Source organism: Mustela lutreola, chromosome 7, assembly GCF_030435805.1.
Source record: "Mustela lutreola isolate mMusLut2 chromosome 7, mMusLut2.pri, whole genome shotgun sequence".
Taxonomy (NCBI): Eukaryota; Metazoa; Chordata; class Mammalia; order Carnivora; family Mustelidae; genus Mustela; species Mustela lutreola.
In genome coordinates this window covers 136978037-137005917 of record NC_081296.1, presented here as the reverse complement: position 1 = coordinate 137005917, position 27881 = coordinate 136978037, and the positions used below count along the sequence as shown (strand labels likewise).

Sequence of the window (27881 nt, the reverse complement as noted above, 5' to 3'; positions counted from 1 at the left end):
AGATATTTTTAATCTTTAAATTCAATTTCAAATCTCTTAATTGGAAGACATTTGATTATTGAAAGAATGATACCTTCTTCTTTTGGCTCATTGATTTCACAGACATTAAAATGCTGCTTTCACTGTTCTGAGAGCTTATTCTTAGTTAACAGGACAGCTAATAGGTAGAGGCAGGCTGGAGGTTGGGAGTAGGGAACAGAGAGATGGTTTTACTTTTTCCTTTATCAGTTGGGCTTGAAAGATAATGTTCTACCTATCTACCTTATTTTGTTTCAGCTCTTATAAAATAAGAGCCTTCCACTTCCATGGAAGTAAATCAGTTTGTCTTGAAGGCTTCCTTTAGCTTGCCTGGAAGGAAATTCTAGGGCCTATTGGATATGCCTCTAAGAATTTCAAATGAATGGGATAATATTTACTTGTTTAATTCATCTTCATCACCTTAAAGGGATATTTGTCATTTCTAGCAGAGGTCAATGTTCTGCCCCCCTTCTCCCCCCTCCCCCACCTCTCTTCTCTTTCTCTAAATTGTAATCATAAATAATGAGTTTCATTCACAGCTCCCTGCCAGCGAGCTGCTAATTACGCAAAGTACTGCTTGTAATTTACACAGTAATAAACTGTAAATTTAAACATTACGGCACTTTAAGTTAATAATTTTTCTGCAGTAACAAATAGCTCATTTTTCACCCATCCTTTCCCTTGGCCCTACTACTATGGCTGTGTCTGTGACCAGGAGGCATGTGCATAAGAGATGAAGAATGTGAAGAATACAGTCTGGGAAACCTTTTCGTTTAGCTCCATTCCCGCCCAGAATCTGACTTCAGATTAATTTTCCTATGGTCAGTACTGCGAAAATGTATACCCTAATATTCTAGGCTAATCCACACACATAAATGAATACTGATCATATTTGCCCAGTAACAAATGTGTTTGAGTAACAGACTTCACGTACTCGACATTCATGCCCGTGACTTACATGCTCTCATCTTAGCCCTTAACTCGTGTGTGCATGACTCTTACTCGTGTGCTATCGGTGTGCTTCCCCAGGTCCTGTGGTAGGCAGTCATTGTAAATATATTCAAGTGAAGTGAAGGGTGGTGAGTGCCTTGTGCCATTTTTCAGTTTTTTGGAGATGATTAGTTTCTGGTGGAATTATGGATAAGATTTCATATTACAGTCTTAAGAACCCTAAATTTAAGAACCAGTTTGTACAAATTTCTGTTTTACTTTAAGAGATGATGCTTAACAGACAAGACAGGGTAACAGTTTTTGTAAGTTAGCAAAATTCCTTTAATACTTGTACATTTAGCCGGCAGATTTTAGGTGTTCCCAGTGAGGATGGGGTGAATTTCCCATTATGAAGGGGCCGTGTCTGCACTGGGGAACTTGGTGTGCAGCCCATTAAAAATCAGCTACTGTTGGATTTTTAAAAAATTGTTTCTATTTCTGTATACTTTAATAACTTACTATTGAAATGCTATCTATAGTTAACAAGGTTTATAATGACTTTTTGGGAACACTAGAGAAAAATAAGTCTAGAAAGCATAACACTTTTAAGATAAATTTCCATAAAAAGAAATAAACTTGCTATTGGATTTTAAGATTGACACTTGACATGTGCCTTTGAGGTTGCTGGCACAGTTATGGGAAAGTGTGAACTTGATGACAGATCATACTTTATTTGTTTCTGTGGTTAGATGACACTCTTGTCTTCCTTGCCTTTGCAGGAGACCAGCATAAGTACTGAGAGAATAGGCCACATCATTAGTGACCCTCGGCAGAAGGAGTAAGTGCTTCTATAATTTACTCATTATCCTAGCCCATTCGTTGGAGTAGGAGGCAGAGGGAAGTTTTTTGAAAGGAATCTAGAAATCTGACTTTAGCGCTGAATGAGAGGATCTTCAAGATGTGTACTTTACAACAGTTAACATGGCTAATGCCCTAAACTCAAGACAGTGATTTTTTTTTTCCTTTCTAGACTAGTTTTTATTTCTTTGCTGTTTGTGTATATAGATGCTGCATTATAAAAGTAGCCTCCAGTTGTGCTGTTCCTATTTATTTATTTATATTGATTGATGTTAAGTAAGTTTCAGGTGTACAACATAGTAATTCAGTATTTGTATCCGCTACAAAGTGATCATCACGTAAATCTAGGTAGCATACATCAGCTTGAAATGGAGCCCTTTCACCCGCCTGTCATCCCCTTCTCCTCGGGGAACAACCAATCCATTCTCTGTATCTATGAGTTTTGTTTTGTTTTATTCTTTCATTTGTTTATTGTTACTGTTTTTGTTTAGATTCCTCATATAAATGATGTCATACGGTAGTTGTCTTCTCTCTCTGACTTACTCATTTAAACTAATCCCTCATGGTTCATTCATGTCATAAATGGCAAGATCCCTTCTGTTTTATGATGGAGTAGTATCCCGTTGTGTGTATGTGTATGATGTATACACCACATGTTCTTTATCCATTGATGGAATCTTAGGTTGTTTCCACATTTTGGCTATTTTGAGTAATGCTTTAGTGAACGTAGAGGTGTATGTATCTTTTCAAGTTGGTGTTTTCATATTCCTTGGATAAATATCCAGACGTGGTATAGCTGGATCATATGATAGATCTGTTTTTAGTTTTTCAAGGAATTTCCATACTGTTTTCCAGAGTGGCTGCACCAGTTTGCATTCCCACCAACAGTGTACTAAGATTCCCTTTTCTTCATGTCCTCACCAACACTTGTTATATCTTGTTTTGTTAATAGCTATTCTGACAGGTGTGAGGTGATATTTCATTGTGGTTTTGATTTTCATTTCTCTGATAATTAGTGGTATTGGGCATCTTTTCATGTGCCTGTGGGCTTGTATGCTTTGGGGAAATGTCTTCCATGCCCTCTGCTCATTTTTTAATTGGATTGTTTGGGTTTTTGTTGTTGTTGAGTTACATGAGTTCTTTACATATATATATATATATTTAATTTTTATTTATTTTTAAAATTTCTTTTCAGTGTTCCAGAATTTATTGTTTATGCACCACACCCAGTGCTCCATGCAATACGTGCCCTCCACAATACCCACCACCAGGCTCACCCAACCTCCCACCCAGTTCTTTTTTTTTTTTTTTTAAAGATTTTATTTATTTATTTGACAGCGAGAGATCACAAGTAGACAAGAGAGGCAGGCAGAGAGAAGGAGGGAAGCAGGCTGCCTGCTGAGCAGTGAGCCTGATGTGGGACTCGATCCCAAGACCCTGAGATCATGACCTGAGCTGAAGGCGGTGGCTTAACCCACTGAGCCACCCAGGCGCCCCGATGTCCCATTTATTTTATTTTTGTTTCCCTTGCCTTTGCAGTCAGATCCCACCTTCCACCCCCCAAGTCAAAAGAGACCCATGGCAAGAAACTTACCACTGTGTTCTTCTAAGAATTATTCCCCCCACCTTTCTTGTGACAGCCTTGTCCCCTAACATGATTGGCTGTTTGATGTCCCCTATACGCTTCATGGTTGGTATCTACTTGTGATCTTATACTCATTAGCCTGGCCAAATTTGTCATTTACAAAATAGGCAAGATATGAGTTTGTTTTATGTTCTTGTTGAATTTGGGGGATCCTGTTGTCACCACACAGCTAAGAGTCTGTTGGTGTCACACTGTAATCTCGGGTTTGTTTTTAGAGAGTACAGTGGTTTGCATTTCATTACAAAGCTTTTTCTTTTGAAGTTATTATTATTATTTTTTTTACAAAAGAAGTTTGTATACATTTACCATTCCTTTCCTTTAGCCTCTAGTTCCTTCTTTTCCCCAGTTCTTTCTTCATCTTCACTTGGTTACCCCAGCATCTTTTATTCTGCTCTTCTGTAATTTCCAACTGCTTCTTTTATTGTTTTCTTTCCTGTTGTTCTCTCCCTCTCTTTAGTTTCTGGTTACCATCAGCTGGGAAAAGAGAACGAAATCAGGTAAGATCGCTTTTCTTTGTCATCTTTATTTTATCATTTGATTTCCTTTTCTTTAGAAAGAATAAAGCATTGGCTTCTGATTTTCCTCACATTTCTGCTTGTGCACATGAGGTAAGGTCCCTGTTCCCTATGTTCTGATTTTTTTTAAGAGGACTGTTTAAGATTATCTGATACTCACTGATAAGAACTGTAGCTAATTCCCCTTTTTAGGTTCAAATGTGTTTTTCTGTTTATTACTTGTAATGCACATTTCATAGGGATCGTTTTTATTTTGGTTTTGAACTTTGTAGTTAGAAATTAGAGTGAACCTCGTTTGTCTATGATTTAGTTCAGCACCAGCATCCTACTCTGAGAAGTATAGCGATGAGACCTGAACATAAGAAACAGAAAGAGGGAGGGCTGCTGGGAGTGAAGTGGGGTCAAGGCCTTGGGACCTTGCCCACTTAGTCTCTTAGTCTCTTCTCTGGCTACCCCTGGAGAGGGCCTTTGGCAAATGTAGGCCTTTATAAGGGGTCATAATTTAAAAATTACTGACTATGGCTAACAGTATGTTCCTTTTTTTTTTTTTTAAGAAAGAAAAGGAATAAAAAGAGTGCATCAAGTTTCTGGTCTTATTACCATTCTGGTCAGGACACTAACTTCCAACCAAAGGGCAGGCTTTCTCTCTCTATAGAGCAGCCACAGGCTAGAGGATTACGGCCTGAGCAATCGACATGCAAGTGTTCCAATAAGACCACACTCCCTGAAAAGCCCCTGAAATGAGAGTAAAGGAAGGAGAGAAAGTACTCACCAGTTTTGCACTGAAGCTCAGCATCCAGATGTAAAGACTCAAAGCCCCACGTTCAGGTGCTGAATGATGAAATTTTAGAATATAATTGAGGGTCGGCGGGGTGCAGTCCCGAGCCGACAACCAAAAAAGAATTCTTGAGATGTCTTTGGTGCGAAATGGTGGTTTATTAAAGCACAGGGACAGGACCCACGGGCAGAAAGAGCTGCTGCAACAGTATATTCCTTTAATGTTTGAAGCTTTCGATTTTTGTGCGGGTGGAGGTTGCTTTATCTCAATTAGGTAGAAAACAGGTGAAGACTGATAGGTGAAAATACCAGGTTTCCTGTTGCTCACTGGTTTTTGTTTTGTGTTAGACTCTTTAGGGCTTATTAAATTGATGTACAGCTTAGACTTGGAACCTTCCTCTTGAAGTTACTATTTCAGAATGAACTAGAGCATAGAATTAGAGTATACCTAACTGGTGTGTACTTAGGATTTTAGATGGTGTGTGGACATACAATTATTACTTTAAGTCATAATATGTATTAGAAAAAATATCATTCTATCAATCTGTCATTCCATAGAAATAGTAAACGTTGAGTAAAAATAATTGGTATGAAGAAAATATGGAGTAAATATAGTGCAGATGGTGGGCAGGTACAAAGTGATTAAGGTGGTATGTGAAAGACAGGAAGCCACGGTACTGATCGTGTTTGCGTCAGAGGATCGAAAGGCAGAAGAAGGCCTGTGGTGATTACCTAGTCCAGATCTGTTACTTACACATAAGAGTTAAACAGTTTGCCCAAAGTTAGACTTCTTTGTAAGTTCTTTTGAAATTACCATTCAGAGCTCTGGTCTTAAAATATATTTAGTTCTGAAATTTGGGGGAAGGATTATTCTGGTAGAAGTCCAAAGAAAGCTGGAAAACAGAAAGTGAGGTATTTTTGTGTATTGTATCCGAGTTTGATCCTCACAACCACCTTTTGAGATAAATAGAAGTTTTACAGAAGAGAAACTGGAATTAGAAGCTGAAAGCAGTATGTAATTTAGCCCCATAACAGTCCTATAAAATAGGTAAGATAAGCAGTGCATCCGTTATACAGATGAGGATAGTAAAGCTCAAAGAAAGTATGTTGCTTTTAATGTATGGCAACTCAGGGATAGACTGGAATCAGATGTTAGGGGTTCTTAATCTAGTTCTGTTTCCATGAGCAACGACTGTTGGTATGTGTTAACCATTATTTACTGGAAGCACTGACCAGGATAAGGAAATAAAAAGGTAACTTCTTGCTAGTTTTCTTAGGAACAAGAGCTAATAGTCAATCGCATAAGTTCCTGTTATGTCAGATAGAAGGTACTATCTTCTGCCATTTAAGTAATTGTCATGTATTAGAAGTTTTTGTAAAGTTGTTACCAAGGAATAGCCTTTTTTTGAGGTGTGTGGGATCAGTGCGCTCTGTTCCTAGCTGCGACTTCACTGAATGGTGGTCATTCGTATGATCAAATTGTCAAACGGTCCAAGGGGCAAAATAACCAAACAGCAGGCCACTCCCTGGGATCAGATCTTTTCATAGGAGCTGTTCTAAAATAATCTCATTTTTTCCTGCAGTTTAATCCCTTGTCTCCCCTTTACTCCTTGGATGTTCTCACCGACGCTTCTCACCGAAGATGTTCACCAGCACACTGCTCTGCCAGGTAAGCGTCTTCTGGTGATGATTTTCTTCCAGACAAGACCCGTTCCTTTTTTACAACACTCTTCAAGTTATTAAGTATATTTGTGTATAATATCCAATATGATCTTTACAACAACCTTTAAAGGCCAGTGGATATTTTACAGATACAGAGACTGAGGCAGAGTGTTGAAGTGTCTTTCCTGTGATCACATGGCTAATAGTGATTTAAGTCTTAACTGTGACCTGTCTTCTGACTTGTACTAGAGCATGGATTCTTTTTTTATTTTGTTCTTTTTAACAACGTGGGGCTTGAATCCATAACCCTGAGATCAGGACCTGAGCTGAAATCAAGAGTCAGACGCTTAACCAGCTGAGCCACGCAGGCACCCCCAAGTCTTCTGGCTTGTATTTCCTATTCGGCTAAAAGCCCCATCTTCCAAGAACGTTATTAATGATCCTTCCCTTGACCTGCAGAACTCGGTGTAATTTGCCTTCCGCCTGCGTGTCCAGCCTCCTTTCATGTACTTCTCTCCCCTCGCTGGGGGAGAGGTCCAGCCATGCCAGGAAGCTCAGCTCCGTTTTGTTCATCAAAAGTAGCAACCTTTTCCGCTCCGGAACCTTCACCCTTGTTCCCTTTGTCTGGAGTCCTGTGCTAAGCCTCTTCTCACAGTTGGCTACTTCTCATCTCAGGGAGGACCTCTCAGACCATCCTGTCTAAAGGGGCCACATCCACCGCTTTCTGCTCATCAATTTCTTTTCGCTGAAGCTTTATCACAGTCTGTAATGAATTTGCCTGTTGGGTTCCCCTCACAACTTTTTTCTCCTGTCTCTCTCACTATATAAGCTTCGTCGTGTAGGGACTTTGTTTTTTCTTGTTCCTTGATAACATCCCCAGTACCTAACATAGTGTCTGGCACTTACTAGACTTTCAGTATACATTTGTCAGAATGAATCCTTTGCCGACGTGGCAGAATGAATCCTGCGTTTTTCAACAGAAATTCTCTGGAGTTAGGTGACATGGGAAGTAAACATGGTTTTAATGGTAGCATCCCCTAGCAAGGTTATTGTGCACAAAAGAGGAGCTAATAGGCTGAACCCCAGAACTTTTAATATTTCTAGTGGCACAAAGGATTTCTTTCCAAAATTCTGATACAGGTTTTTTCTAGCCTTCTCTTAATTCATTCTTAAATGGATATGTTCATAGGTTGGTGTGCAGGCACAAGAAATTATCCTTTCACAGATCCAATGAGAACTTCCACTATGGGCTGTAATAATAAATTCTGCCCCCAATCTACTGCTAACTGCTAGAGCTTCTACTGGAGAAGTAGTAATGAAGTAATAAATGACTTCTCTAAGGCCTTCTCTTTGCTGTTTGTTCATCATTCACTCACTCGGCACTTGCTGGCTCTGTACCGTGCACCAGGCTCTTTGTTTAGCTCCTGCCTTCAGGGGCTTCCATTCTCTTGAGAAAGCCAGGCATGGACATCAGCAGTTACAGTGTGGAGGAACAGTGTGTAAAAACACGTACCAGAATGATACAAAGCCCTGAAGACAGGCTTCTAAGTCGGAGGCTCAGGGAGGTTTTCTTACAGGTGGTGATCCTCAAGCTGTCTCAAAAGACCCAAGATTTCAATGCATAGGAAAGCAGTCCTCCAGCTTTTTGTCTTAATCCCATGTGAAATAATGGCTCTTTGGGAAGATTATATGAATAGCACCATATCCTGTCAGATGCAGAAAGTGGATTCTTTGCCCTCCTCCCTTTACTTCTGTTACTTAGAGCTGTGTGGTGCTGTGCTGAGCTTGTATCAGGTTCCCTGTTGCTTCTAAAGCTTCCTGTTGGCTGGAGTGGGTGTCAGCTTTCTGTTTCTTTAAATTTTTTATTTTTTTAGATTTTATTTATTTATTTGACAGAGAGATCACAAGTAAGCAGAGAGAGAGGAGAAAGCAGGTTCCCGCTGAGCAGGGAGCCCGATGCAGGGCTCGATCCCAGGACCCTGAGGTCATGACCTGAGGCCGTAGGCAGAGGCTTAACCCACTGAGCCACCTAGGTGCCCCTTTCTGTTTCTTTATGTATCTTATTATCCACATTATTGTCTTCCTTCTGCTGGCAGTGCTTGTGGCCAGGCTTGGAAGAGTAAGGAAGTCTAGGCTGAGCTTCCAGTGTGGTCAGCTCTAGGGAAATACTGCTCATTGCTTTAGACCATTACTACAAACAAGGTGAGAGAATGTGGACAGTTTTGGCTCATCTTTGTCCTTTTAGATATCATTCCCAGGGCAGTGGATGCAAAGTGGGTTGCCTTCTTTCAGGGTAGGAGAAGACATTTTTAAAATTTCCATTTATTGTCTGATCCTTAAAAAATGGTTTTTTGTTTTAAATTGTACATAGAGACATCCGGTAGTATTTTTGTTTTATATGTATATATTAAATACATAAAGGATGTTCGTGCAAATGTTTTACTCATGGGGGAGCACAGTCAATAAAAGTTTGGCAAGCACGGCTCTGTGGGAAATGGTAAGCATAAGTGACCTCTAAGCAATTTTTAGAAAATGTGGGTGATGAAACCTTGAGCCCTCCGGGCATCCTCTCACTCCTTTGAAGTTGGGGAGTGGGGGTGGTGGTCCCTGCCCAGCAAGGGGTCAGTTGAGAAGGAGCCATTTAGCTCCGGTATGGCCGAAGGATAAGATGGTTTCAGAGCTGGATGGTTGGAACTTTGCACCGAGTGGACACCATTTAACAAAGCCTGGTGTCTAACGAGGACTGTTAAAGAGCCATGGTGGCAGGGAAGAGGCAGGTGAATGACTGTATTAAAAACTGTTTCGAATGGAAATTTTATCTTTTTCTTGTTCCATTTTATTTGTAGTAGGAAAAGATTTCTTTCAAAGTGTCTGGGCAGCCTTGGGAATTTCACACCTATCATTAGAATGATTGTGTATGTGTGTGTGTGTGTGTGTGGTGACTATGTTATCATTAGTGGTATAATTTTATTTTGCGAAGAGAAAAGTGTTTCCTGTTTTATCACAGCTTTCCCCGAGGAGGGCTGGTGTATTAATTTGCTGTATTGCCTCCTGGCTGTTCCCAGGCTGTTTTTCCTCTTCATCATGGAATTTTTAATGGCCCTGGTGCCTCTTGGGAAGCATGTGAGGAAGAGTTCCTCAGGGAGTGCTTCCCTTTTTTCACATGCCTATAATTACTCTCCTTTAAGAGCACAAAGAGTTTGATAATCATGCCTGAACTGTGAAGGTTTCCTCTTGTCGGGTTACTGAGCTGAAGCTGCTTCCTGCCTGGACATTGCCTGTTCCACTCACCCAAACACTCAGCTTCAGGAGACAGGACCCCTCAGCCACCCTCTCACTGCTGGAGCCATTCAGCACTAGGGGTGTGGGAGGGAGGGGGTGGTGAGGGGGGCGCACATGACTTCAGGTACACTCTTGTTTAGTATTTCATTGCTATAAACAAGGTAATGATGGGACCCTGATTTTAAGAGAGCACTATATTGATGTATCATTTTAATACAGCCCAGATGGCAGGTGCAGTGGATGGGCAAGGGAGTCTTTGTGATCTTTCACCGCCTAATAGATTCATGGGTTGTGAGGTTTCCAGCACTACCACTCTAGAAATACTTGAATTTGGTGTTTTTCAACTCCAACTGCACTTTTGAATCACCTGAGAAGCTTTACTGAGAAGCTTTACAAACTAGAGCCATGCTCAGTCCCACTCGAAGATTCTGATTTAACTGATCTGGGATGAGGCATTGGCATTATTTTTCAGTTCCCAGGTGACTCTAATACACAGCCGAGGTTATGAACTGTTGCCCTAAATGCATATGATTTTGTGACCGGCGCTTTGTAATTTTCTTAATAGGAAATCCCATTTTGTAATCAGCTCTGTGATTCGGTGGTGTGTGTGTGTGTGTGTGTGTGTGTGTGTGTGTGTGTGATTCCTTATGGGAGGTGGAATGCTGGACTTCATTTTGGACGACTTCTGAAATGAAGCGGAGAACGTCAGGGTCTAGCACAGGGCCCGGCACACAGTGATTCACTGATGGGAGGGCTTGCTGGATGGGGGTCTGGATAGTCGGCAGGGTGCGTGGATGAGCTTCGTGAACCAGCTCTTTCGGTTGGTTGTTTTGGTTGCTGGTATTGGGATGTTGTATTAAAGTAGTAATACTTGTTATCGGTGTTAGGAGTTGCTGCTGCTCAAACAGCAGATGGTGTGATCGGTGTTCAGGTGGAGGCAGTGGTGTTGCTGTCAAGGACACAGTTCTAGAATGGTAATAAGGAGCGAGTGCTGGAGGCAGCTTTTCCCAAAATGAGAGATTTATTGATTGTGAAGGATAGCTTTTCTTACCGTGATTGCTGTAGAAAACCGTAACTAGAACTTATCAAATGCTACAGCTCTCTGTATGACGCGCGAGTCACGAGTTGTGGTTTTTGAGTGTCTTGTGGCATTTTTTAGTTTTCCCCAACTTTCCTGACCTTTTTTCTTTCACAAGGAGTGATTTGGTAACGTATCACCACTTGTACTTAGACCTCCTTTAAGTTTTTAATCTCACGTTAGCATGTATTAGTGTGAGGCAGTCCTGGCTAAGAACCTTGGCATTATTTGGGCAAGTGCCTTAACCTCCCTATACCTCAATTTTCTTATCTTTAAAATGGAAATACTCATTTTTATTGGGCTAGCAGAGATCAAAATGGAATCACATATTTGACTGTTGAGCATACTGGTAGCTAACACGATTATTTATTTTACATTGCCACTACCCCTACTCTGTCCTTAGGATAATGGCAGTTTTATAAACTTGGAGTTGGCTTCCAGAGTCATTTGCTAATGGGGTGTTGTACAGATTCTTGGGGTGCTTAAATAGCCTCAAATGGACTATAAAAGAGGAGGCATTTGGACAGTGGATAAAAAAGAGAGAGACCTTCCTGCCCATCAGAGAGTTGAAATATGATGGGCTGTGCTCATTGGAATTCATTTTATCTGTTCACAAACGTTACGATCTGCATATCAGAGTTGTGTGCCCAGCTGGCCGTGCCACTTGACAAGGAGTTTCAAAGAGCGAGAAGAAGACTCAATTCACACTATTAATTTTGACCTTTGGAGCCATAGTAAACAGCCTCGGGTTTTACCTCAGGGCTTAGGGGAAAGAACCTTTTATTAGTCCCATATCTGCTGGGGCTGCTGTGATGCGCCGCGCCACGCTCACCTCCGTAGCGCCTTCGTTCTGGCCGTGTGTGAGGGTGTTTGTGCTGGGACCGTGTCCATGCAGCTGCCCAGTCCTACTTGGAACTTCCCCTCCGAGAGTGCACAGCTCTTGAATCTTTTGTCCTTCACCGGATAGTCTTGTTGACAGCCCCTCTCGGCCGGCTGGCATCTTATGCCTAAGCGGAGTGATGAAAGCGTTTTCCCTCCCTGGCCCCTGTAACCGGCCCAACTCTCCAATGGACCCAGAACTTTGCTGCTGCTGCGGGTGGCACGGAGCCGCTCCGTGATCTGCCGGCCTCGGCCTGGCCGAGGGAAGGAGAGTGCCGAGAAGTTCCAGGCGCTGGTGAGCTGTTTGGCATGGACTGCTGAGGGTTAGGTTTGAGTGCAGACACCACTGGAATTGCTGGGATCTCTTCCTGTCCGATCAGCCTCGGCTGTGTCCTCTAATTGTGAAGTGCTTTGCTCTCACTAGTGGCTGCTAGTGTCAGGCCCGGCCCCTGTCCTCTGTGCAATCTGAGAAAATAGTTCCCCTACTGGGTGTTTCATAAATGTCCATTAACCCTGAAGATAAAATCACATGTGAGGAAGGGGCCTTTCTACTTCCCTCGATTTGATCCTCTTTTCTTCATTGTACCCTGGCACTTTGTTCTTTGATTACAGCTCAGTGACTTAGTATCTTTTCGCTCTTTACGCATCGGCCTTCCTCACTATGCTGTGAGCTCCGGGTGGTCAGGCCCTCAGCCTGGTCATTTGTGTGTACCCTGTCCATATCATTAGAGTGCTTTACACAGGGTAGGCCTCCATAAATTTGTGTTAACAATAATTGAGGGGAATAGATTGGTAATTAAGGAGAATAATTGGAATATATGATATATATGACCTTTGGTCCTTAGAAATATCAATTAATTTTTTTTTCTGATAGTACTTGTTTGTGTGTGCTTAAGAAAAAAAATACAGCAAATAAGTACATTCTCACGGTAAATTTTATTTTTATTTCCCGTATTAAAAACGTGAACTTTTCAATGGGTTTTTAAAACGAGTGAATTTTTGAAGGTGAACTCTTCCTTAAATTGTCTTGCCATTGGCGGGTAAAGACTGTTTTCACTCCTTAGGAGGGACTCTAAACATCTTTGTTCTTAAATCTAAAGCAGCCACTTCAGTTATATTTTTGCCAACATTGGTTCTATTAAACATGCATGTATTTCTCAAAGTAATTTTTTTTTCCCCCTAAAAGTACATTCCTGCCCCAGGGACATAGTGATCTGCCCAGTTTCCTAAGTAACCCTGCCGTTTAACAACACACCTGATCTCTGAGTTACCTCCACTAAAAAGTGAAAGAGAAATGTTGTGTTTATGTATAGATATACAGAATACTCTTTCAATTAATTGCTAATCTTCAGCATTCACCTTCACAGCTATGAAATGAATTTAGTTACTTTTCCTGGAGTAAGAATTTTTAAAGAATGTATTTTTCTGCTTTTAATGCTGACTCCCCGCCCCCCCCAACCCATCATCAGTTCCTTTTGACCAGTCCTGCTGAATGGGGTGCATTTAGGGGAAGGACTTGGGCTGTGAAAGGAGCCGAACTCCGAGGCCCAGATCAGATGAAACAGAACCAGGGTAGCCTTCTCTTTTCTCTAGGGTAATTGTTTGTATACTAGGGAACAGCGTTTTTATTTCAGTCCATTTTCATTTAATCCTTCTGTTATTTTTTAGGTTAAATTTTTAGATCTTTTTTATTAACTAGTTTGGCTTTGAGAATTTGGCATTTCATTCTTTCTTTTTTCTTTTTTAACTCAGTACTTTTCACAGTAGGTAGAAGCTTATTGGAATTACCTGAAGAGAAATTTCAGAGTAAGCGTATTATTGGTTCTTCTCTTACCCCAACATGGAGAGGGCACGTGTTTCGTAAAAGTCTCCTTACGTGATTCTGATAACCATTGCCACTCCAACTGAGAAGGAAGTTTTGATTTGGTGGAAATTTCAGCTTAAGTGATACTTAGCCTTTTGCTCCCTGCATTGTTGAACGATTCCTTTCCTCCACACACAGTACATGATTTGCGGTGCAGGAGCGACTACATACTGCTCTTAAAAATCTAGTTAAGTCTTCTACCCTTTCTACCTACCATGTATTGGCGAGAAGGGGAAGCTCTGACTTTCCCTGTCCTTTGTGAGAGCTGCTTGTGTTGACCCTTTTCAGTTTCTATCTTGTGAGAGTAGACAGACATACTGTATGAATAAAATAACACAAATTAAAGAAAGGGAGCCAAATACACCTGAGTGAAAATGAGGGTGGGGAGAGGTCAATATTTTATTTTGTTTCCTTTTTTTCAGTCTTTATGTCTGGAGTTACTGATGAGGAATTATTTGGGGACACACAAAAATTGGAACTGCCTCTGATTAGGAGGCTGTAGCTGCAGCAGGTGCATACTTCCATGCTCAGGTTCCCAAAAATAACACAGGGGGCCCTTCCAGCGCCACACGGATTATTCTCCACTCCCGAACAGGGTGTCCTCATGTTTGGAATGTGCTATACAGGTGGCAGCTTCCATTTCCTGTCTCCTTTGAGTCTTCTTGCTCTAAGCACTCAGCTTCCTTTGTGATTTCCCAAGGCTCTGGGTCTCCAAGCTTTTGAGTTTTCTTCCCTCTCTGTCCTCCAAGGTTTTTCCAAGGCAGACAAAGCCCTCAAAAGGAAATATAGATTTTTCCCAAGCTGTGAAGTCTTCCATTTCTAGTGTTCACTTAAAACCAAAAAGAAGGAAAATGTCTTGCTGTTCTTTGTAATAATTTGACTGTTTCTCTTCTTTCTTTCCCAGATCTTTGCTAGGAAGGGATATAGGGAGAGACAAGTATCTCTTCTGTACTCAGACCTAAGGTGTGATGTTATTTCACTTCTTACAAAATAGCTCTCCAACCTGGAAATGGTCCTAAGAGAAATGTGTTAAGAGGGAAAGAGCTTTAAACTGAATTCTAAGAATGAATGTGGCTTCTCTGTATCCCTGCCTCAGTTTCTCTGTTATCCAGATTCTAACTAGAAAAGCTGTGTGGCTGGAAATAAGATTAGGCTACAAGGTCCTTTAGGGAAGGGACTGTCTCACCTCAGTAAAAGCAGTGAACAATGAAGATGCAGAAAAACGCCAGAGTAGAAAGGAAATAGTCCAGGCAAAAAGTACTTTTACGGCAAAATAAGGTGGTTGACTTCGTAAGCTTTATTACCTGGCTTCCTTAGAAAGCCTTTAGTTTTTTCCTGAGTAATCACCAGAGGAATTTACAAAATTTGAAGGATTTTAGCATGTTCAGGCTAACAATTAAGAGTGGGAATAGGGGCACCTGGGTGGCTCAGTGGGTTAAACCTCTGCCTTAGACTCAGGTCATGATCTCAGGGTCCTGGGATCGAGCCCTACATCAGGCTCTCTGCTCAGCAGGAAGCCTGCCGCCCAACCTTGCCTGTGTCCTGCCTACTTGTGATATCTCTCTCTCTACCTGTCAAATAAATAAATAAATCTTAAAAATAAAAAAAGACTGGGAATGGGATATTAGATCATTTCTCTTTCTGCCTGCTGCTCTGGCTGCTTATGATTTCTCTCTCCTCTGTCAGGTAAGTAAGTAAATTAATTAATTAATTAATTAATCTTTTTTTTTTTTTTTTTTTTTTTTTTTTTTTTTAAGAGTGGAAGTGGGGTAGTAGAAGTAGATCATTTACCGCAGAAACAAGTAACAGTCTGGAGGCTTAGCAGTCAGGGGTCATTTAATGTAGGGACAATTAACCCTGAAGCCCTCGCCATCACGGAGCAGGCCAATGTAGGGATCTGGGAACCAGGGCCCAGAGGGGCGGGGCATGGGAAGAACCACCTGAGCCTTTGTGTCCACAGTAGCCCCCTAAGGATGCTGCCAGATGTAGTGAGGGCCGTGTAATAATCTAGATGCATCAGGGTAGCTATAAGTAATACTTACTTTCATTTTACTAAAACAAATAAGCATTTTAAAAAGCACCCTATTTCCATTTAAAATGATTAAAAATGTAAATATTTTCGTACATAAGTGATTTGATCTTTTTATTCCCAAATGTGTCATTTCTGAAAATGTGAGATAAATGTTACTGACTAGGTCAATAAAGGAGGGATGATATAGTCCCTTAACTGTCTTACTGACATCTATCGAACATGCAAAGCTGTGAAAATGATGGATGGTGTGTAAATAAAAGGCAGTATTTATTTTGTTCAGCCCCAGTGGATACTCTGAGAGATAATATCTTAAAACTCTTTTGAGTACTTTTCTTGTACTTTTCATTTTGCATCTGTCTCATAAAATTCAGCATTTTATATTGATCTTGAAGAAGCAATGAAGAAAATAGAGGGAAAAAAAGAATGTTTTGCATTTTTTTAATTAAACTTTTTTTTTAAAGATTTTATTTATTTGATAGAGAAGGAGACAGCATGCAGTGGGGGGGGGGGGACGGGAAGGAAGAGGGAAAAAGGAGAGGAAGAAGCAGACGCCCCGCTGAGCAGGGAGCCCAGTTCGGGGCTTGATCCCAGGATCCCGGAATCCCAGGATCATGACCTGAGCTGAAGGCTGACACTTAATGAACTGAGTCACCTAGGTGCCCCTTAATTAAACTTTTTAACGAAGGATAATGAAGTCACATTCAGGTAACCCTCATCCAGATCCAGAAACAGATCATTATCAGAAAGAACCACAAAAGCTCCTGGTGCTTTGTTTAGTCGCTGTCCCTCCTCCCCTCTGTCCCCCAGCGCAAGGGTAACCACTATCTCGACGTCTAATAACAGAGTTTTAGTTTGAAGAAAGGATGTTAACGTTTAACCTAAAAAGTTTTGGGGAGTCCTTCTTAAGGTAAAGAAGAAGGAAGAAGAAAGAAAGAAGAAGAAAGAAACATGAATATAAACTGTTACCCTTTATTTGACTGGAGCAGCATGACTGGATTAAAGTGACCAGTTTTTGAGTTTGAATCTGTATGTACTCAAGTACCTTGTTCGTGGAAAAGATGGAAGCCCTATTCTGTACATTTCTGTACATTTCTCTTGTTTTCACAGAAACCAAAATTCTGTAGGGTCACTCTCTTTTCTGTCTGTGTTTTTGGCTTCAAAAGAATTATCTTCTTTCCATTTAGACTGAAGGCCTGTCTACCTTTGATATTCTGTCATCTGTATTTCTTACTATTAAATCAACATGTTGATTTAGTCCCAGGACATTGCTAAGTTATGAAAAATGAACTGTTTTCCCCTAATTTGCACATTTAAATTTACATTTCACTTTGGGCATTCAGAATTAACTATTCATGGGATACTCAAAAGTTAACTTTTTTTCTGTATACAGGAGAGACGTATCAATACGCAGTGACTTGGATGGAATTTTCCAAAACACAGGCTTTATACTGTAAATCTCTGCCTATTGTAGTGCTCTTTGCATTCCAAAAATCTTATGATTGCAGTTAAATTCTTTTCTTATTTATAAAGTGAATCGATTCTTAAGCTTTTGCTTGTAGAGAAAAAAACTATATACGTGCATGCTTTTAAACTATGGAAGTTGCCAGATTGGGGGCCCTCTTAATAGGAAAATTTGTCCATTCAGTAATTGTCTTGGTGCTTTGTTAGCTGGGTGCTCTTAGATTTGACTGAGGTTCTCGTTTTACGATCATTTAGTTGAGACTTAACTCCCCAAGCTAGGATTACCAATTTGGAGTTCATCTGGTGTAATTTTATTAGATTCCTTTTTATATGTTACGGACTCTGGCTATTTTTTAAAAACTGTGGTAAAATATACAGGATACAGAATTTGCCATTTTAACCACTTTAAGTGTACAGTTGGCTACTTGGTTTTTAAAGCTTTTACTCATCTATATCAGTTCTTGTCAACAGATATTTAATGGCCGTCAGCTGAGTGCCTTGTGCTGAGGTTGGTGGATCATTGGAAAATTACCAAAGAAGTATAAACATGGTCCCTGTTCTCAAGGAAATTAAGCCTCATTAGGGAAACAAGATATATGTTTACCAGTTAAATAATGATTCATGGTCAGTAAGGCCTTGAATGTTCAAGGAAAGCTTTGTGTAAAGGTGATATTTAGTTTGGTCCTTAATCAGCGGTAGGATCTGTCTAATTTGAGGAAGGAGGAAGTGGGCAACTAACATAGTGACCAGCTGTTGCAGTATGAGGTTCATTGTCTTTCAGACAGTCTTTTGCTTTTTTCCAGCTTTGGAACACCCACTGTTTTGTTTTTAATATAAGCTGAATATTCAGATGAGGGAATATATTATTAGCAAGTAATTTTTTAAAAAATTACAGAAATCTAACTTACTTAACTTGTGATATAGACACTATTAAAAATCCAGATTGTAGCAACAGAAGGGTTAAAATTCCTATTAAAATTCTACACAAATTTCTGTGTTCATGCAGCATTAAACTTTTCAATATATTACCACTTGGGAGTTGGTATTTCATTAGTGAGTTTAGAACAATTGCAGTTATAGTTTTTATGAAAAATAATTGTACAAAAATCAGCATGTAATGAAACACATTTATTGAAATTAATCTTGAGTGTCTGCTATTCTGAAATTAAGTAAAAAGTTTAGAATAGGTCTATATTGTGCATGAAGAATGAGTTATGATTAATTCTGAATAATCTTGTGCTTGACACTTGATGACAAAGAACAGTGCCTGTCTTATTAGTGTTATGTCTATAATGGGTCAAGGATTTTATCTGGGCTGAACATAAATGTCTTACAGTAAGAATTACAAAGTTGAAAACAATGTTTTTTTTTTTTTTCCTCACATCTACAGACAGGCAAACATACATTTGGGACCCCCATGTTCACGTGACATCAAGAGGAAACGGAAACCTGTGGCCACAGCATCTCTGTCCAGCCCAAATGCAGGTAACTGTATGTAATTTTCATTTCTTGAGCACCTACTGTGTGTCAAGCACTAAATTATGTTTTATATACCTTTTCATCTAACCTTTATGATAAGGTAGGTCATTTTATTTCCATTTTACTTGGGAAGATGAGAATGTGAGAAGTAATTTGCCCAAGGTCACACACATTTTAAGAATCCCAACCTAGTTCTCTCTAACCCTGAAGTCTGTGTTTTTTCACTGTGTCATGTGGCTTTTTGAGTCTGAATCCCGGTGTTCCACAATCCACAATCCGCAGTCATTTGTGCTTTTGTTCTAGCACAGATAGGAAATTAGGTCTGTGTTAATGAAAATCCAGTTAGGGTGATGGTATAGTCAGTAGCCAAACATGGATTTATTTACTTTTTTACTTGGCACACGATATAGTACATTTGCACTGTTTTTATGTGTAGTAGAGTGCTAATACTTTACCAGTCATGAACTTTCTAATTAAAAACTGTTTTTCAAGTTAAAACCTTTTAGTTTCCTGGCCAAAGCCAGTTGTTTGGAAACCAAAATAGCGGTTATCTTTGGTGAGGGGTAGTGACTAGGAGAAGACATAATCAGAAGTCTTCTGAGAAATGCTGTATGTCATAACTAGATAAGAATTACATGGGTATATCATATGTAAAAATTCATTGAGCTGTATGTTTATGATTTATGCTCTTTACATATATTGTCCTTAAAAAATGGGGGGTAGTAATTAGAATATTGGATGTTTATCAGTATTTTTCTTTGGAGTTAGAAGAAGATAGTTAAACATAATCAGTAACAAGGAAATTTTTGTGTTATTTCAGTGCAGTGGAGGAATTTCTTTGGACAAAAAGAGCATATCTCTTTGTAGGACCTCTCAGAAATACCCAGTTATTTTCTCAATGATAGTGAATTCACTCTGAGGAAATTGAGTATATCATAGATACTGTATTTTCTTCAGGAAATACTCTATATTATATAGATCAGAATAGTTGATTGATGCGTGAAGAAGAGACCTCAGAGAGCTAGGGAACTCTCTCTCTCTCCCTTAACTCAGTAGGTGTCAGCATACTTCACAATTGACCTCTTTCAGCTTCTCTTTAGGGTTGCTGCTTGGTAATGGTTCTTACTGGACAATCTTAATCTTACATCTGATATTTACAGTGAATTTTTTCCAGTGATTTCTCTGTGGCCATGGCCTGAGCTGATTACTTTGCCTGTATTATTTCACTTAATCTTTGCAACAACTTAAAGGGTAGATGCTGTTTTTATTCCTAATTTACACATGAGAAAATTAAAGATTGCAGAGGTTAAATCACTTCTCCATGGTTGCAAGCCAAGTTCAGATCAGTTTTCCTATGACTTCGAGAGCTGCCCTCTTCCACACTTTAGGTGTTCTGCGTTGTGTAAGATAGCATTGGTCCCAAACTGACTGCATCAAAATCCAGCCAATGATATTGGAAGCATTACAACAGTCTCCCTTCTTACAGCTTTTGTTCTCCCCCCACCCTCAATATCTAGCTTCTGTTTTTAGCTTTTAGTTGTTCATAAGACAAGAACTGTGAGAAGAGTTTAAAAACCTTGTTCCATACCCAAATCAGGAAATGTTACTGGGAGGGATTAAGCAAGGCTTGAGCATTAAACATTTCTCCTCCTGAGCCCACTCCTCCTCTCACTTGTTGACTAAGGTCTGCTTCACTGAACATTTTCTTTTTTTTTTCTATCCACAACCTGAGTGCCCCATGGAGGTGAAGGACATAGCCCGAGCCCGCGCCATCAGTCAGTAGAACAAATGGGCTTGCTCTGCCTAACATCGGGCCATCTCGGATTCCACCTCTTTTATAGAAATGAGTGATGAAGAGAGGTGCGTTCCGCTTTGCCGCTGTATTAATACACATCAGGGGCCAGCTCCTGGCACTAAATCACGCTACTGCATACATCTGTTATCGGACTCTTCACCAGTGTGATGAACAAGACTGCAGATAGAGGCTTCCTTGTGTCATTCTTTATAGGATTTTCCTAAAAGAATAAATAGCTCAGATCTCTGCCAACACTCTCCCCTGTCACTGTGATGAATTCAGCTTCTTTCTTAAACATGCAGCCACAAATCTTTTCCCTTTTCCCCTCCCCCACTGGTGGAAAGTTTTGAGTTGAGATTGACTGAATTTAAAGGTATTAATAAGGCTAGAGAAGTGAAGAGCAGAAAGGAGTAGCTTGTCTTCCTTGTCTTTTTACATTAACACTCAGGAAAGGCCAGGGAAACAGAGCTTTTCATTGGCGTGGTCAAGTAGGTCCTTCTTGAAAGGGTAGCATCTTTATTTCCTTTTTATCTCCACTCCCCTTCCCTTTATGACTTTATAACCTACACAGGTATCTGGTACACAGAGCCACCCTTGGATTTTAGCGAGTAACCATGTAAACTTGCTTCTGTTTCAGTAACACCAGAACAGGGCAAGTTTGTAACTCACGCTGAAGTGGGATGGCCCTCTATGCTCTTAAAGAATGTACTTGGAAAAGAAAAAAATGGGTTATTTTCTCTAAGATTTGAGATGAAGTGGCTATAAGAAGCACAAGGAACTCAGATGAAAACCAGATTTCATGTCCATGAGATGAATGACAAGAATGGAGCCTTTGGTGTACAAATCCCATTCTTTCAAAAATTAAACATGTGCCTCCTTTAGATAAAGGAGAGTCGGGGAAGGATAAGACATTGTATTCAGAGCCCTATTTTGGCCATCCCCAAAGCCTCTTCTGACCTTCCAGTCTCCGGGGTAGGTTATATGTCCTTCGGGCATCTGTTGGAAGGGTACTCAGCAGTTAATCTGTTAACTCGTTACATCGGATTCCAAATGCCAGGCCAGCGATGCTAGAGGGGCATTTGCAAGAGCAGGAGTTTTTAATCTGTTTTGCTCACTTCTGAAACCTGAGCATCTAAAATAATACACAGCTCAGAGAAGGACCTCACTTGGCGTTTCTTCTATGAATAAGTGAATAGAATCTTAAAGTTGAAAGTTATTCTAAAACCCTGCGATTGGTTTCAGTAGTTCCGTTGTAGGTTGGCCCTTATCTCAGGTGTCGTAGGACAGATTCTTATTGCCTCTTTTTATTTTTAAAGTTCAAATGGTTTTTAAAGTTAAAAATGCTTTATAGTAAATATTGAAGGGCTATGAAAGAAAATTTCTGGAAAATAGATAAGGTGTCAAGAAAAACAGTAATAGCAAATATCCGTGTACCTACCATCCACTTCAAGAACACGAACATCACCTTTACAGTTTTCCCACTGTCCTCGTAGGTAACCATTATCCTCATATGGTTTTTTTGTTATGTGAATAGGCTTTTTTGTTAATCATTTATCATTCTTTGGGGATTTTTTTCAGCTAGCTTTAACAGACATATATAGCTCTCTAAGCAGTATATTGTCTAGTTAGCATTCTTTGGAGGCTTGTGTAAATGGGATGTCTTATTTTATAAGTTACAAGTTTCACCGAGTTATGTTTTGAGATTCATTCATGATTTGTCCTGCTAAAATGGCCCCCCTTTTTTTTTACTGCCATATACATCTGGTATTCCATTGTATGACTGTGCTGAGTACACTATAATTAAACATTTCTGATGGACATTTGGATTATATCCCATTTTATGCCACTGTGAAAAATACTGCAGTGTTCTCTGAGAGAACGTGTGCAAAAGTGATTCTGGGCTGCTTCACACTCCTTAGTATAGCTCTGTCAAGGACCAGAAAACACAGAAATGTTAGGAAAGATGGAGAAAAATCGGAACCCTTGGGCGTTGCTGGTGGGAATGTAAAATAGTGCAGCCGCCGTGGGGCCCAGGGTCGTGGCTTGTCACAGTTGTAAGCCCGGGACTACCATATGCTGCAGAAGTTCTGCTTCTAAGTATTTTTCCAAAGGGATTGAAAGCATGGATTCAAACAAATAATTCGTATGTCCATGTTCATAGCAGCATTATTCACAGGAACTAAAACGTGGAAACCACCCATGTTTCCATTGCTGGATAAATCAATAAACAAAATGTGGTTTATACATACAGGGGAGTATTATTTGGCCTTGGAAAGGAAGGAGACTCTGACATGCTACAGCACAGGTGAGGACATAATACTAAAGGCAATGAGCCAGGCACAGAAGGATAAATCCTGCATGATCCCAGTTGTGCGAGGTACCTCAAATGGTCAAATATGTGCAGACAGAAAGTAGAACAGTGGCTGCCAGGGGCTGGGGAAGGAGGAGAGTAGCAGTTACTGTTTAACAGGTACAGTCTTTCCCTTTGGGCCAGTCAAGAAGTTCTGGGTGTGGATCGTGGTGATACTTGTACAGCAGTGCGAATATATGTAATGCCACGGAACTGTACCCGTAGAAATGATTAAATTGGTGAATTTTGTGTTACCTGTATTTTACCATAGTAAAATAATATTATAGTTAAAAAATATAAAGCAAAAACCCCCAGTTTCCCTAGGATAAGGGATTTTTCCCCCATTGCAGTTGAATACCATATAGTAACTGTAAGTACAGTTTTGTGAAATTTATTTTCAGCCAAATATGAGTAAGTGAGTGTGTGCCCACGTGTGTGTGTTTGTGTGAGAGGGAGAGACTGAGATTTGGGTTGTGGTGTCAAATGTATTTCTTGCTGCCATGGGTGAGGTTCCAGCATGTTTGAAAGCTGTTGCCCTCAAGAACCTCTCGTATATGTGCCACAGAGAAATAGCCTGCGGATTGTTTTTTACAGTAACTCACAGTAAGAAATTCGTGTTTGAATATGTATGTGAGTGTATGTGTAAATATGAAATAAATTCTTGGGTTTGCTCTGACATATCCTATTCCTTTCCATTAAGAAGAAAAGGACTGGTCATGGCCTACTAAATTGATTTTGGGACCCATAACTTGAAAATTACTGATCTAGTTACATTTCTAGGGGTGAAATTAATTGAGTGACAAGTAAAAACAAAAATTTTCTAGACTTTGCTGTATTTTAGTGTATATTCATTCACTCTCAAGCAGTGGGCGTGATGGTGGTTTGTACCACTCAGCTCAGGGGGCATTTGGAAATGGGAGGACAGTGTTGGTCTTCAAAATGACTGAGGAGTCCTTTTGGCATTCAGTGGATGGCGTCCAGAATGGTAAGTGTCTGAAAGTACACAGCACAGCCCTGCACAAGCAATGATTATCATGTCCAGAATGTCTTTGGTGTCCTTATTGAAAAACACTGGGCCTAATTGTGTGATTTTTCTTATGATAGGCTATTTATTGGAAATGCTGTGTTACTGGAGGCATGGGATGTAACAGAAAGAGCCTAAGGGCTTGACCTCCAGTATCTGAGTTTAAATCTTGCTACTTAACTAGCTCTTTTGTGTCCCCGAGCAGTGTATCTGCTGTCTTCTCTGCCTCAGTTTTTGATCAAGAAAATGGAGATGACAGTCCTACTTGGAAGGGTTTGCATTAGGAAATCAGATTCTGGTTGGACAGTACTTACATAGCACAGTGCCTGGCTCGTGGGTGCTCGATAAGTGATCATGACTGTCTTATGAATTTGTGTGACTGAATTTATTTATTTGTTCTGTTCAACCCATTTTCTCAGGTAGAGAAATATTTGCTCTCTCTCTGAAATTTGCCTTTATGTATGTATGTATGTATGTATGTATTTTTGGAAAGGGGAAAAAAACCGTGTAGCCACTTGGATTCATAGGTTAAAAAATAAAGACATTCCGAGATTTGTGCATTGCAGTGTCTCGGATTCTAATTTGTCTCCCCTTGATCTTTTCTTCCTTTCTTTCATTGTAACCACCTTACCAGTTCACGTGGATGTAGCGGAACCAAGCACGCCAACATCACAGGTCCCGAAATCTCCAAACCCCGAGTGGTTGGTCAGGACCTCTGCTGCAGAGAAAGCCACTGACTCCGCTCCAGCTACGTTTTTTAAAATGCCACCAGAAAAGAGCTCTGGATACAGCTAGAGAGCAGGATCCCGCCCACCAGGAGCCCACTGGATGCTGTGAAACGCATCCTAAACTTGGTATCACAGAATCTCGCGTAGTGTAATTGACATTCCCAGTCCTTCCACCGCCAGGATGACCCTTCTTTCACACAAAGCAGTGGACTCTTTCTCTTACGAAATCATGTGGAAATCTGTTTTTTGGTTTTCTGTTTTTTTTTTTTTTTAAAGTAAAGTATTGCAGCAGCAATTTAAAAAAAGAAAAAAAAAAAAAAAAAGGTCACCCGATGTTGTGTTTGTTACGTTGCTGTTGTAGCCCCGGCAGCTTCCTACAGCCCTGTGTACAGAGCTGTTGCTTTTAGCAGGTATGTCTCTTTTCCTGAAAAACTAGTAACTGCTTTTGCATACTTTTTATGTAGAGCTTTTAATACCATTTGAGGAAGTCCCAAATTTGTAGCCAGTTCTGGACAGATGTAAACACTGAGTTGAGACCTGTGTGTGGCATCGTGTTTACAGGAGATAGAGTTTGCCTTTGAGCCTGGTCTTGATTCACTGAGAGTGCCATAAGCCAAATTCACCACGTTCTCCTTCGGGAGCCTCAGAGGAGACCCCAGCAGCACGGACAGTGGGAACTTCTTCCATTTTCCTAGGCAGCCTCATGGGATCTTCGGTGGCTGGACTGTACTTCGCCGTGTCTCCGGAGTTGCTGTTCTCCCACAGGAGGATGTGTACATTCATGCTGTAATGAAGAAGTGGTTGAGTTGTTTCGCAAACTTAAAATAGTCAGTGGATCGTGTCTTAATACTTCATGTCACAGTGTAAGCTTTTATGTACGAAATGGGACTTTTATTGTTAGCTTATAGGTCAATAACCTGCAGCAGAAATCCACACTCTATTATAATAATGGCTTCTCAGGGCCATACTTTGGGGAGAAAAATGTCTTTTTGACACGCCTTTATACTTGGTGTGTTTATGACGGCTCAGCTGCGTGTGGAGTTATATATATGGCTGTGCCTGAAGTTGGATGCTACTTTGTCAAAATGAGGAATCAGTGGCTGCCTGAGCTGCTGGAGAAAAGCCGCCCTTTCTGAAGTATTATCGTGAGTGTCATTTGGGGGCCTGGTTGACGGAAGGGTTCTTCTTTTATATGAATTGAGTACATTCGCTCTGAAATACAGAGAAACTGTTCTCTAAGTGCCCACTTCTCTGGCAATGTCCCAGAGGAACTCCCAGCCCTGCCCCTGGATATTTTCTGTGCTTGAATAGGTGCCGAGTGGGACAGAGCCTCCTTTCCCCGAAGTGCAGCTGTCTCTTTTCCTCGCACAGAACGTGGGGTGGGCTGCTCTGTTGTGTTCCCTTTAAAAATGATAGTCCTTATGTATCAGTGTTTAACTCCAGGATTTCCTTGTTGATGCTTGGGTGTGACTCTGTTTGGGAGGGGGGACTTGAAGCTGATTTAAATGGCACTTTCTGTGAGAGGGAGAACACGTCCTTCAGTTGTTCATAACGAGGAGTCTGGTGGAGGGAGGGGCAGGTGGGAGATTAGGAGGTGAGGAGTAGCATTAAAGCCAACCCTGCATCCCTGGGAGCCACCCCTGGTTCTCCTGTCACCCCTTGGGGCTGCATCCAGGGCAGTACAGAAAATAAAGTGCCTATTGAATATGAAATGGCACTACTATATTGTTTTAGCGATGAAGGGGGGGTTTTATTATCATATGTGCATTATTGTCATATGTGCATTCTTACCTAGTCCCCATCGTGTCCTGAGACATATTTGTAACATAATTTGTTGGATTTAAGAGAAAAATACACGGGCATAATTTTATTTTCTTCACACTAGGCTCTGGCTCTTGCAGAGACGGGTCCTGTGATCATGTCCTATTCAGATCTCCACAGTGCAGATAGCATCTTCTTGCCTTGGCAGTTCTCCTATCTACCTGTGATTACAAATAACTTATATATATGACTTTATTTACATTTTTAACATCTCTAGGTTGTACTGCCATTTTAGAGAGACAAGAATGGTCACAGAGTTTAGCGACTTGCCAAAAAAAATCACATGATCAAGCCAAGACTAAAATCCCAGACTTTCGGACTTCCTCTGCCCTGGGTTATAATCTTTTGTTTTCCCTTGGTATATCTGAGTCACTCTGAGACCCATAATTTTGAATCCGTGTGTCATGAATGTTTATCATCTTTCTTGGGCATGCTTTTCTACTTTGAATACATTCAGTGGGGATTATCCAAAAATGCCAGATATGCCTGTAATAAGTGGGGAAGAAAATTAATTGCCTAAGAAACAGCTATTAATACTTTGCAACACAGGGTTGTAAATTGTGCTCCTCATTTTAAGCTGCTGCATGAGCATGCTGACAGAATTATTAACCAACTTACTTCGCTTGTTTTCTGTATGAGTCAATTCCAGAGGAATAACCTTAGAATTGAGTGTTTTTTTGAACCATAAATTTTAAATTTCTTTTTTATGTAGCCAAGTGTATGATATCATACATTGAGTAAAGTCTGTTACCTTTTAACGAAAGATATAATTTCAAAATCAGGTTTTGTAGTCTCTTAAAAAAAACTGATAGCATGACTTCCTTTGAGAATAATCATGGAGCTCACATGTGTTTTATCTGCCTAAAAGTAGTAACAAAGCTGAGTTCCACAGTTTTTATGTATTTCCAACTTCTGATTCATCCTAGCTGGCCACACAGTCTGCCTGTCTGAATCCTAATCTTCTGCGTTTTCCACAAGGAGCAAAAGTCAAGATATTATCCACTTGTATGAACATCATTCCTAAAAATCCCTAAAAAATTTTTGCTTACAAGGGAATTTGAGATTATTTTTCAGATACAGCATTTTAAAGGGAACAAGTTCATTTGTATCAAAACTCTTGTGTTGCTTTTTGGTAAGACCTGTGCAGAAGAGAGAATTAGCTGTTTACATGGTGCCAAATTTAGGAGAGGCAGAGTGTGGTCTTTATTGAGTGGTGTGTGCTTGATAAATAAGGCACATTTAACGTTGAATTCTTTTGAAATCAAATGCAGTTGAAAATTTGTTTTGCTGTGAAACAGGCTGCAAACAAGGCTGTTTTGGCAGGAAAATGACCAAAAGCTGAAATAAAATTTCTTATTCTCTGGTGCTGGTGGCGTCCTTTGATAATGAGTAAAGCTCCACACTGACAATAGGTAATTAAACCACTTACATGACTCCCATGTAGAGGACTGTGACCTATCTTTTTGCTTTTTGGCATCAGAGACCCAGTCTAGACCACAGCATTGGAAGTTATGGAGCCGCAGAGGAGCAGAGCCATCACAGACCTCTGTCACTTGAAATTGAACAAGAGAAAGGAGCGAGGCTGGCAGTGTCAGTGCTGATGCCATGGCCTCTCTGCTTGGGCTCCAGGTGATGTTTGATTCATTTCAGGTCTTTTCTAGAGTTTGGCCTCATTATTGTGGT

General features: G+C 40.4%; 1 protein-coding gene across 3 annotated transcripts in view; it reads left to right on the top strand.

Annotated features, from left to right (window-relative positions):
- GPATCH2L (G-patch domain containing 2 like) overlaps positions 1-27564 on the top strand; it is a 54285-nt gene extending 26721 nt beyond the window's left edge. For 2 of the 3 annotated variants that reach the window (XM_059182743.1, XM_059182742.1), the window contains exons 6-10: positions 1728-1786; positions 4005-4059; positions 6327-6412; positions 18392-18486; positions 24284-27564. In XM_059182743.1, coding sequence (XP_059038726.1) covers positions 1728-1786; positions 4005-4059; positions 6327-6412; positions 18392-18486; positions 24284-24444 — 456 coding nt within the window. In that variant the 3' untranslated portion in view covers positions 24445-27564. Of the gene's footprint in view, positions 1-1727; positions 1787-3908; positions 3949-4004; positions 4060-6326; positions 6413-18391; positions 18487-24283 lie in introns of all 3 variants that reach the window. The other variant, XM_059182744.1, reaches the window with a different exon arrangement.
- The last annotated feature ends 317 nt before the right edge of the window (positions 27565-27881 follow it).